The following is a 12,714-nucleotide window of genomic DNA, read 5'->3' as shown; positions in this document are numbered from 1 at the left end:
AGCGAACCCAAAAAAACGAGCACACGTACATCCACGCACAGGCACCACGTACAAAGATGTATCCTTACTTCTCCTGCGTTCTGCTTTCTCGCCTTTACCACTACCATCCCTGGTAATTAAGTACGAATTAAATCCCCCACACACTAACCTGTCCTCTCTTTACCCTTCCAGAGCAGGCAGAAGGCCTCCAGTGCAAATAGCCTGTTATGCCTGAGGACAAAATAACTTCTAATCTTCATTTATGATATCATTCGTTTGTGGAAAAACACACTGTCGTGATTTCTGTGTGTTATGACTGCCAGAGATCACGGGGTGGGAAAAAAAAGGCGGAAGTCGGAGAACCTTGGGTTACAAGTCATTCCCCACCCAGCCAATATCAGGAAAAAAATAAAGAAGTTGTGATAATCCCACCAAAAATGCAAAGAATGATTTTGAAATCAAACGTTTCTCAGTATTCAGGTAATTTTCCACAGACCTGTACTGACTCGCTGATGGCTCACATGGCAGAACACACAGTGCCTGGGAGGACACAGCACACTGTGAGAGGGCTTTGGACAATTGCACAAGTAAATCATGCCCAGTCACCTCCACAGTTTATTGTCCAGGGTGGTTCAAAACCACATATGAAATGGTAAATCTGAGCAAACGGGGAGATAACCCCCAGCTTTGCAGGCAGACACTGGGAATGAAGACGGTGTGCGGAAGACAAGGACGGCCCTTGCACTGCCAGCTCCTCCTGCTCCCTGCACACATTGCATAACCAAAATAAGCCCAACCATCATGCCTGAGACAATAATGAATTCTGTCACAGCTTTTACACTGGAGAGAAGCGTAATCCTCAAAGGACAGAGAGAACTCGGAAAGAAAGCAGGCACTTTCTAAGTGAGATTTCAACCATCCACATACTTTGCATACCAAAAAAACCCCCAAGAATGAAATTCTACAGGGGTACTGCCACGAACCAGCACAATTCTGCTGGACGTTGCTGTCTTATTTACCTGGGGAGGCCTTTCTCCAGCGTATTTTGCTTCCCTTGCCATGCAGTATTGATCTGCAGCAATTTAAAAAGACCTTTGAACCCAGAGTGCACCCACACTGATTGTGGGTTGCCACAGGGTAGGACAGCACACCAACACGTGGTGCCTGATTGTCTGCCCTGCCAAAGGGTGATCAGTGTGGTGGAAAATAAACAGAGACCAGCTGAGAGGTGCTGTGAACTCACTCCCCAAACCCACCACCTGGGCCCTGCTGCTGTCAGAGTGACTTGGGCAACCCAACCACAGTGAAGGGTGAAAGGGAGGAAAGGAAACTGGCAGCTCACTGGAACTCCCCATAAAGCCTCCGTGGACCCCCGGCACACCACAAAGTGGTGGCACTGGAGAGCTTCAACTCCTTCACATTTTTTTTGCAACCTGAGAAGTTTCTGTCTGTTTGGGATTTCAGCCCCCCAGGGTATGCAGGAAAGAGCTGAAAACACGTTGAATCTCCAAAGTTCGATGATGGAAGGAAAGGGCTGACTTTCAGTGTGGCAGTTTAAGATTCCGGGACTATGCAATGATGCTGACAGCTTGCAAACACAGGGAAAAGACGCAGTTGCCAAGGCCAGTTGCATTTAAAAGAATAAGAAGGCACATTTGACCTTGCTAGCTTCCCTATTTTCATGCTTGCTTTAAAGGTCGCAGTCATTTGAACCCATTCCTGCTACATACACAAAAACTTTGCCTTTCTCCACAAGGCTGAAAACATGCACCAGACCCACCAAGTAAGAAAACACATCAGTATGCCTGTAGCCAGAGCAGCTGAGAAATGGCATCCCCCTTCCACAGCTTGGTGGCAAGTGGCAAAAGCTGCAGGATGCCCAGTGGTGCAGAAATGCAACATCAGTTACTGCAGAGACTGGTCTGCAGACCCAAAACTGCTGGAGGCAGCTCCTGATGCCCCTGGTGGCTTTAATGAAGGCTCAAGCATCATCCAAATGCTTTGCACAGCCCCAGGCAGTGCAGACATCCTCCAGTGACACAGGGGTGCTCCTCCAGCCTGACAGCAGGCACTCTGCAAACAGCAATGCAGAAGGAAAAGGTTTCCTCAGTGGGCTGGGAAGCAAAGCCTGGAGTTAGAATCAGTGGTGGATGGCCCAGGAAAGGGCACCGAGGAACATGGCTGTGCACAGCACAGTTCCTTGCTAGTTCTTGTCTGTTAATGCATGACCCAGGAGTGCTGCTCCAGAGTGGTACTGAGGATGTAAACCCCACTCCGTGGGTTTTTGGTTGTCTACCACCCTCATGCAGCCTGTGCACTCCTTGTCCTACTGCTTCAGTAACGAAAGCAAGAGATTTTCTGTGTCCATCCTTACAGCCAGCACAACACTCCCTTCCTGCCGGTCAGTGTGTTTGTATCCCCCATCCCTCAACAAAGACTTCAGCACAAACCTCCCATGGTAAGAGTATCTTCTGAGCTGAACAGAATTCATTTGTTCTTCTTTCCAGGCATGCTAATGCCTTGATGGTTACTTTATCCCATGAAAATTAACATTTGGGACTTTTCCAAGTCTGCAGTCAGACGGTGGCTTGATGCAACATGCAAGGCAAAGCTTTTGTCACCATACAGGCTGAGCACAGGCAGATAATGGAAGAGTTAAGTCCTGCAAGTGCAGCCATATGGCAAATCTGAGCTTGTCACCACAAACTAAGAGAATCACTTCAGGACTAAATGGGGAGCTCACCTAATTTGCCCATCTGTCCCAGGACGTTTATTGGTTTAAAAAAGGTGAAATAAGCTATCAGGAGGAATGCTCTGCATTGATACATTGGCTTCCAGGCTGGTTTGGTTTCATGTTGGTATCACACAACCATACACTGCACTATAGAGAAGATAAAATGTTAATCAGGTTGCAGGGACAGCCATGGGGACATTAGCAACCACAGAACTGAAGCTGGCAATATATCTCAATTAGATTCCTTTGTGGATACAGGTTATGTTTTAGTCTTGAACCACAGGATCAAAAAGCGCCCATCTACAAGAAAGATTCAGTGCCCAAAAGTGAAGAACTGGCTTTGAACACACAGCTACTCAATGTGCATCTTCTCCTACTCCATGCCTGGCTCTGTAGCTCACTTCCTTCCCAAACCTTGGCCTGCCATGAAGACACAGTGAAATTTGGTCCTTGCTCCTGTGATGGTGGGTGGGCCACTGGGAGCCAGGTTCAAGTACAAATAAAGGCAGCAGCTCATTGTGTGTTTAACAGAAATGGCTGAAGTTGTAATATTTGACCAAAAAAAAGAGCTTCAAGTGGTCACAGGTTTGGCACGCAAAACCTCAGAAAATCTTCACTTCAATTTTACTTGCCACAGCTACTCATCTGAAAAGACAGGAGCAAAACTACCTCCTCATTTCATGGAGGTGCTGTGAAAATAAGTTCCTACAAGTAACCTTTTTTCAGGAGAAAGACAAGATTTTCTCTGCACCACAGTCAAAATTTGTCACTTCTCTCCAGGAGCACTGCCCTATCCTCAAACCCTCCAGAGCCCTTTGGCACTCCTTCCCCAGAGGCACCTCCTCCATTCCTCTAATTTTCCCCAAGCCATGAAGCAGTGCCCAATAAAAAGGGCTTTGCACAGGTCTGCTGACATGGCATCACCTGTGCAGTGCTCCAGTCTCTTCTGCAGGGCTGCAGTGGATGCACAGCCGTTCCCTCCAGCCTCCACAGACTGTGAGAGGATGTCTGGACTATGATGGCTTAATCCAGCAGGGACAACAAAATTCTGCCTGCATCCTTTTCGTGTGTTCTTTCAACACAGCTTCAATACAATTTTTTAAACAGTTTCTGCAAAAGCAAACTGAAAAGGAAGGAGACAGTCTATCAGCATGGGCCATCACAACCCACACTTGCAGGTCACCTCGCCTCCAGACCAAGGCTCTTTGCTCCTCTCTGCTCTACCTCAAAGATGCCCACTCTGTGTCACACTGGTGATGGGCTGAACTGCTGCCTCCCCACCATCACCTGAGCTTAACAGAGGCTACTCAAAAGCACAGGAGGAACCTCATCTTGAGTGCCCCAAAGTTCACCTGTGAGTGAGGTGGACATTTCAGTTAACTGATGTCTAATTTAATTCCCTCAGACATCAAATCTCAGTGGCAAGCCAGCACCATAGCAGCAAACTCAAAGCAGAAAGTTGGAAGGTTATAACAGGGCAAAATAAACTCTCAGGAGTGTACTCAGAGTCTGTTGTGAGTGTCTGGTCTGGTGGTTACTTATGACTGAGCAGCTGAGAGCCAAGCCCAAGCAAGGTGGATTAGGTGAGGGAGGAGAGGTGCTGCAAAACACTGCCATATGCTGAACCTCTCTTAGTATTAACTCCAAGGGGACCAGCAGAGCCCACAGGGATGCCTGATAATCTTGGACCACAGAGGGAGCTGCTTAAAAATCGCATTTTGCCAGGCCCTTCCAGTTCATTAGCCTTGTCCTGAGCACCAAGTTGGTGGAAATCACAAGGAGAAACTGGCATATTACAGACAATTCAGAATTAAGAACACAGGAACAATCATAAAGCATCACACCCATTCCCCAGTAGCTGCAATATCCACTTAGATACCAAATACTGGGAGCCTTGTTGATGCTCTAGACAAACCCACATTAATGTACCTCAAAGCACCACTGTACACTTGCCTGAAGGTGAACATTTGAGGCATAGCAGGTAGACAAAGAAGTCCTTGTCACAGGGTATGAGAGTAAGTTTGCCAGGTATCTCTCTAAATGCCCCATTAGTTCTTTGGCATATTTTCCTAAAGATTACCAGAAATGTGCCATGCTTTTAAAACAGTGCATTTTAATCTGCATTTAAAAACTGCTGCAATTCAACACCAACAGACGGAACAAAAAATTATTATAGAAGTGCTGTAAAAGTGACACAGTAGTATCAGGTGAGAACAGAAAAAGTGCTATTTCTAAAGTGAAGCTTGCTTTCTTACACCAGATTAAAAACAAAGACACCTTGAGACATCCATTGCAAGTCTATCTGCAGTGTCAGACCTTAAGAAGGCAGCTTCTGCTTAATCATTCACGGCTCCTGTGTCACCATTAATTCAGATCTCATTCCTGATTAAGGCCCAGCACACTTAGCACTACACTGTCACAGCACAACCACCTTCATGATCTGTCCCAAATTTAACTGAGCAACAGAGCTGCTGAGAGTCCAGAGAGGGGGATCACAGGCAGAACAAAACCTTGGGAGGGAAGTTGAGACCAATACTAATTTGGTGTTAGCTTTATTATTTCTGGATTACTAATAAACTCGGCAGGAGGTGAGACCAGCCCAGCATCCTTCTCCCAAGCTGTGGCAGAAACTCAGAGATAATAATGAAATGGGATCATCTCAGTAAGGCTAATATTGAAATGATCATGATGTTCTTAACTCTGCCAAGTATAATGAAGATGCTTAATCCATTAAGAAGAGGTCGTTGCCTAGGCTATGCAGGTTTTTGTTTTAATTTCAGCTGATAGTATTTTCTACTTCACCATCATACAGAAGATCCTGAATTTAAAAGAAACTCATGCGGTCTTTCAGTTGTTTTTAGGAGGGAGACTGAGTAAAGAAATAGCACTGGTATTAAATGAAATTTCAAACACTTTTGAATGTAAAAAAGGAACATTATCATTATATAAATCTGTCTACAGAGACAGAATAGACTCTATTCCTAAATTCTGTGCATTCACACATAGGGTGAAAGAGAGGCTTGTGTTAAAATAGGAGGCTCTCCTAAAAAGCCTAAATGAACTCATACCATACTGCCTTAAAGTTAAGTTGTAATTCAACACATGCAACAGAGAGATTACTTTGACTCTTCCTTTTACAATGCTCCCCTCATAAAAATGATATTTTATATGAATTCTTACACCCTGCCCTCTACCATTGGATAAATTAAGACATTTGATGTCATAATACAGCAATAAGTTACAACAAAAACCATTCCCTTCAGCCTGACTCTCAATAAAAAATTCCAACTTAACTGAAAAGTCGTATCACTCTGTTTCTGATGGTCAAGGACACAAGCCTCTGACTTTTACCTCACACAAAACATTGAAAATAATTTTCTTACCTTGCTCCAATGACATCAAAGAGGTGCTGCCAGCGATCATTGATTTTGTTGAGTTTATCATCTATTTCTGCAACTCGGCTCTTGTTGCTAGTCTTGATTAGCTGATCACCCATTTGTTTCAAGTGAAGCTTATTTTCACTGAACAGGTTTATTTCTTCCATGCAGTCCTGATAAACATACACAAACGCTGCTTTAATTACAGGGCAAAACAAAACAATAATACCAAAACAAAACAGTTTCTTTTCCCACACGTGTGATGTGAAGTCAGATTTGGCTGAGGTTTCTATATTAGCATATAGAACTCTCACTTAAAACAAAAAGAAAACATCAATGAAGAAGCCCTCTCACAATCTATGAAAAAATAAGCAGCTTAAAGACTTACAAGTGCCAGGAGTATGTATTCCCAAAAATAGCAATTTAATGTTCTAATTTTATCTCATTTTCCTGATTTAATGTAATTTTTCAATGAAGCTACCTCAAAAGAACCGAAATTCAGGTCTAGGATGGCTTTATTTTCCTGGTATTCTTATCCAGAGGAGATCTGGGATTAGATACTGAGACATTTTAGCCATGGGGAGGACAATAATGGTCTTCTTTAAAATGAAACTAATACAGAAGTATTAGGAAGCACCAACTACCACAGGGGAAGGGGCAGAATTAGGTTTTATTTTTGGTTGTGGTAACTTCTTGTTCACCTGGCATAAGACCCACCCCATCCTTCAATCTTTTTGCCCTCTGCCTACCAGCTGTGTAGATGATGGAGGTGGTGAGAGCAGTGAGCTGCTCCCAGGACACCACTCTGAGCAGTGCTGGGTGTTCACATGTGCCCCAAAACACCAGCTCACACACATCACACTCCATGACTAAATGCAGTCAGGTGGCATTTCTGTTCTGCTTTAAGTCTTTCCAAGTCTGAACACCAAGGAAAGCTAATGATAGAAAAGCTCATCTCACAAAAGCCTATATGTGAAGTCTGTATTCCTTCTTTCCAAGAAGCAAGGAATACATGAGGAATGGTGCCTCTATAATGAGTTACCTGACTGCAATCAAAGAAAAACAGTATTACCACTTACCTTCTGCAATTTGTCTATCATGTCTTCAATGCTAACATCTGCAGTCTGCAACACTTTGCTTTCCATCTGTACCAGCCAGGAGCACAGCTCCTTATTCTTCTCATTGAACACGATCCAGGCATTGAGCCTGTCCTCGATCTCCTGCTTCCGCAGGGACACCTATGGAAAAGCACACACATTCAATTCTAGCAACAGTTTTCTCAGGCTGGAAACCAGCAATTATGAGCCTTCTAATTTCTAGTCTGCATTTGATCTTATTCCATTTTGCAGGAGCAGTTATCAAGTATTCTACTTTCCTTTTCAAAACCAGAAAGCAGATTGTTATTACATCTTATTTTGGACAGCAGGGTAAAAAGCTGACTAGCAAATATCATATTCTCTTCCCTCAGAAGAATGAAACTGAGTGACAGCTTTATAAATAATGTGCTTATATAACTATTTAAATACTACTCAGTGAAATTCTGAAAATGTCAAACACAGAAGGAATATAAAATACATAATTAGTACATACTGTTTAGCATGGCCCCATATATAATACGAGAGAAATAACACCTAGGTAAGTTCTTTTTCTGCCACTCTAAGAGGAACTTTGCACCTAGTGACTGCAATTATTTTATTTCTATAAAAGCCTCCCTCTTTTTCTTTCCATTTGCCCACCAGTAATGGGAGAAATTCCAAAAAATCAGCATCAAGAATCTATCCTTTTCATTGAAAACTATGGATTTTTTTCCCCCCATCAAAAATACATTTTCCAGGATGGATAAACACATTGTCTAGATACGGAAATTAAGGTCTGACACTGCCTGAAAAAGCAGAGTTATTATCATTGCTCCAATACCTCAGAAAGAATCAGGGTCACTCTTCTAACTAGCTAATAGCACCTATCTCTAGCCTAGGGCTCTTAAATATGTATTGATTTATTTACCTTGACGGATTCCTGCACTAAGATATATGGGACAAAGGAAGTGAAAAATGGTTTAAGCTCTAACGAAGCAAGAAAAGCAAGTAACCCCTCACTCTCACCAATAAACTTTGTCTAAAGACTGTGTATAACATTTTGCTTGTCTTGGCTGTAAATGGCCATTCTAAATATCACCCCATGGCAGGCAACATTCCTTCTTCACATCTCACGTGCACTTTATACACCACAGCATATGACTCCTGGAAATTCCATTACTGATCCTTCTAGACTAATCTCTAACATTATTTTGTAACCCCCAGTGAAGTTTAAGTGTGTAGTGTGGAAGTAAGACCAGCTCCTTGTAACACCAGGATCAAAACAGAAGGCATCAAGCCATCTCCCACTATATTGCTTTTGTTCTTTAAATTCTGACTTGTTTTCAAGGATGGCATGGAGAGGTGAGAGTGATTTCTGAATCCTTTATGACAATCTAAGCCAAGAGATGAGGATGAAAGCACTGTCTTGGGACACAGGGAAATGGTCTCCAAAATTTCCCATAGGAAGAAGTCTGGAGATGACAGGGACCTCAGAAAGTTTCTAAGAGTGTCTCTGCTCTGGGATACTCCCTTGTACCCTCAGCCTCAGAGGTCTGGAGGGTGAACCTTCATCCTTCCTTACCCCTTGCAGCATCTCCCATGGGTGGAGATGGGTTTGTTTGGTCAGTGGAAGAACAGACTATGCTTGTCAGCAAAACAATCACTAAATCCTGACAGGATTCGGACTCCATTTTTTTCTGCTAAGCACAGGGCAAGGCAGGATTTTAAGTGCAAGAAGCACCTTTTGGCTGGCTAAGCAATACAGGCTGGCAGTAAAAAGCAGGAATGATCCAAAAAATCCCAGACAAGCTTCTAGGAACATGAACCCTTCGAGCCATTGCTTTGAGCACTCTCTCCTCTGCCCAGCTGCCCTGGTACCATCCCCATTTTGCACCCACACTGTGAGCATCATGTGCATTCCCAAAGAAGGCTACAGTAACATCAAGGCCCAATGGGACGCTGGCCGGGATGAATGGTTAAATCTGTGACCTACATGCACCTTGCAAGGGAAGCTCTGTAAATGCTAATCCCTTGAGTGCATCTGCTCCCTCCTCGTGTCTGCCCCTGCCCAGTTGAGCACAGGCATCTGGCTGCCCCAGGGCCGTGGCCGTGACAGCTGCAGCCGCTCCTGCTCTTTCACCTCCCTGCATTTATTCTGCAGACTTTCCTCCACACAATACATCTTGACTCTGATTTGTTATCCAAAACGAAGCAGTCATGCCAACAACAGAGCTGATAAAGTCTGCTTTCCTACCCTGTTGTGAGCATTGGTGTGGGCTCTCCTGAGGCTCATTAGGGCTGTGCGAACATTTCAGGACCTCCCTCCACTGCAGCACTGAACAGATTCTTCCCACTACAGATTTTGTCAGCCTAACACAGTCACATTTACTGTCACCTCTGTCCTCCCACCAAGACAGACTTAACTAAACATTGTTCCCTCAGGAAATTAAAATGGAAATTTTGAATAAAATCTGAACTTAAATTACTACAGGAAATTACTACTTGGATAAACTGTAGTGGAGCATATATAAAAAACAGCTTAATTTTCAGGGCTATTCAACACAGAGGGTACAGCAGGCTTCAGCAGCTCACCAAAAAAATGAAAAACAACTAAGTTCTCTCATTTATAGGCTTAACTACAGATTTCCACTAGGAAAATGGTTCAGGCATTTTCATTTAAAAAATAATGGCTTGTATTTCTCAGGAGGGGAGAGGATGTCTCTGGAATTTTTTTCACAGTTCAGAAAAAATAACAGAGAAAACATTGGTTGTAGAACAACTGTCCAGTTTAAGGCAAAGAGATGAAATTCTTCTTTCTCATTGCAATGCAAGAAAAAAATTAACCCAAATAACTATTTCATCACAACACAGTTTGTGAAAGAAGCACAGCTGTTCATTACTCTGACAACATCCCTACCAAGACTGCTTTACCTCTGCCTGTGTAAGGGTTAGAAAGAAAATACTAACTGGCTTCAGTACTTCTTTACAAACTGTAAAATAAAAGCTATTTACTTGTGAGTAAAGAGAGGCAAGAGTTTTTGGCTTGCTGGTGTGCAGAGCCCCCCAGAGTAACTTAAGACCCAGTAAACTCTTCCGATCCTGTTAAGAAGGCAAAGTAAACACACATTCAAACTGCATAATAACCTAATGAATCAAGTCCATGTGACTTTGCTGTAAATGTTCCCCAGCAATTTGACACGCAACACTAAATTAAATGTAATAAAGCAACAAGCCACAAAGAATGTAAATGTTTCACAGCATTTTACTGCTACAAAAAAGACAAGTTCTCAATGTGTTTAAATACCGACAAAAGAGTCAGCATTTAAACACATTTAAGTTTTCTTTCTGCTGGCATTTTAACTTCCCTCTTCCTTTGCCTGCTCCATGCCCTCTGGCAATTCCTGTGCTCATCCCTCCCCCCAGCCCTCCCTCCCTCCGGCAGCCCGGAACAAAGGCACCTATTCCAGTAAACAGCTGCATCTGGGCTCTGTGCAGTTCCACACTCCCTTCTTACAAAGGGTTTGCAACAAAACCCTCAGCAGCCAGTCCAGGACACAAAGGGTGAGCTCCATCCTGAGTCAGCTGCGCCAGGAGCAGTCCCACTCCCACCCAGAACTGCCAAAGTGAGCAGAGCCCAGGAGAGCCCCTGTGCTGACTCTCGCTCCCCCTTCCCTGCCAGGCCCCATGGATATCATCCCGCTACAAACCCCCGAGGAGGCGAAGACTTACCCGCAAGCAGAGCTCTTCCCACTGCCTGTGCAAATGTTCCACTTGCTCCTTGAGCACCATCATGTCCTCGGTGAGGATGAGGTGCGCCAGCTCCGCCTTCATGGCCTGCACCTCCTTCATGTCGTGGGCCCAGTCCGCCAGCGACTGCTCCAGCTCCTGCATGGAAACGCACCCGGCACAAGCCTTGGCACTAAGCTCCTCGGCTTTCCAAACCTGCTCGCTAATCCCCTGCCTGGCCTGTGGGGGAGGAGAGCAGGGAATGTGCAGCCGCCTGTGCCGTGCTCTCCAGTGGGGCTGGGCTGGCCAGGGTCCCCGGGAGACCACTGGAACCCCACTGCACCCCCACCAGAACCCACTGGAGCCCACTGGAACCCATGGCAGTGCCCCTGCTGATCTACTGGTACCATCACTGCATCCCAAAGTGCCAGAACGCAACTTGGCCCCCGCAGCTCCCCATGCTCCAGGGCAGCTTTTGGGGTCTCACACCCAGGCTGGCACATGCCTGCTTCTTCAGGGTTTCCTTCTTTCCTGTTATAATTATTTTGGACAAGTTGCTTTCCACCTGCATTTGCTCCAGTTACAGGTTATTTTTCTAAACACAGAAAGAAATGAAATCAGTTCCCTTCTCTAGTGAATGATTTCATAGGCACTTCCTCAGATTTGTCAGGAATGTGGAGCTTTTAAACTGCTTGTTCACAGAAAACAGGCTCTATTTTCTGCTTTGCTCCCCCAGCTCCCCTTTCTCTTTATTGTGAGTTACATATTTTTCTTAACACTGTTATAATTGTCACCAAAAAGGCAGAGGTACCACTGCGTGCAGCTAGGGAATATGACACTCTACATACAAGGTCCTAGGTCCCATTCTGCAAAATGCTGGGAAGGGTCACTAGTTCATCAAACAAAAAAAAACCTTCTAGAGAAAATAATAAGTTTGTCTTATTTTTAAAGGGAAAAAAACCTATGAGTGTTTGTGTCAGAAGTGTGCTGGGTCTAAGCCCTGTGGGATTTTCATAGTTCTTGGACCCAGCTTCAACACTAGAGGAAAAAACCAAACAAACCTTACTAAAATTTACCTGAGATCACAGTACTCCTACAGATGTACACACATGAAGTTATATCTCCTAACAAGGGACAAATCCCTGCATTAACAGACCTATCTATGGAATTTCATGGGACTTTGCTAGCCTCACATAAGGTCCAGGACTGAAAGAAAAATAGCTTTATTCCATATAGAAGTGAAAAGCAGGGAGAGGAAAGGAGGTCCCTTCTCTCCCATGCCATTTTAGTCCTTTATTGTACTATGACACCTGCTAGCAGCACTTGCACTGGCACTGTCTGACCCTGATGCCTCTACAGCTGAATTTCTCTTGCTGGGATAAGAGGCAGAAGCTGTGTGCTCCCATCTCACAAATAATTCAGGGCTACAGCAAGGCTGCTGCTGTGGGAAAGGCAGCCAGCACTCACAAAGCAGATTTCAGACAGCTGATAATGAGTTCAAAGCCTTGGCTTGTTAATAAGCTTATTTGTTCCCACTACACCGGTCAACAATTCACTTCATAAAAGGATGATGAAAGACTGACCACTCCAGACAAAATGTCTCCTATCCCTTGGAAATGGTTTTCTTGCCATTTAATTTTCATGGTGCACTATGGGCTGCAAGGAATTTTGCCACTCCCTTACTCTTAATTTTCCTTCTCTTTAATTATTCCCAGATCCTGCAGGTATGTATGGTGCTTTGCAGAATTACAAGGTCTCTTGCCTGAGGAACTCCATGTGCAAAGTGGACTGGGAAACAAAAAGGGAGATTCAGACACTGGGA

At 44.3% G+C, this 12,714-nt stretch overlaps 1 protein-coding gene across 1 annotated transcript in view; it reads right to left on the bottom strand.

Annotated features, from left to right (window-relative positions):
• SYNE2 (spectrin repeat containing nuclear envelope protein 2) overlaps positions 1-12,714 on the bottom strand; it is a 165,381-nt gene that overhangs the window by 32,249 nt on the left and 120,418 nt on the right. The window contains 3 exon segments of the mRNA XM_032112608.1: positions 6,097-6,263; positions 7,170-7,328; positions 10,896-11,051. Coding sequence (XP_031968499.1) covers positions 6,097-6,263; positions 7,170-7,328; positions 10,896-11,051 — 482 coding nt within the window.

This window comes from Corvus moneduloides, chromosome 6 (genome assembly GCF_009650955.1).
Source record: "Corvus moneduloides isolate bCorMon1 chromosome 6, bCorMon1.pri, whole genome shotgun sequence".
Lineage (NCBI taxonomy): Eukaryota > Metazoa > Chordata > Aves > Passeriformes > Corvidae > Corvus > Corvus moneduloides.
This window is presented reverse-complemented; position numbering and strand designations above follow the sequence as displayed.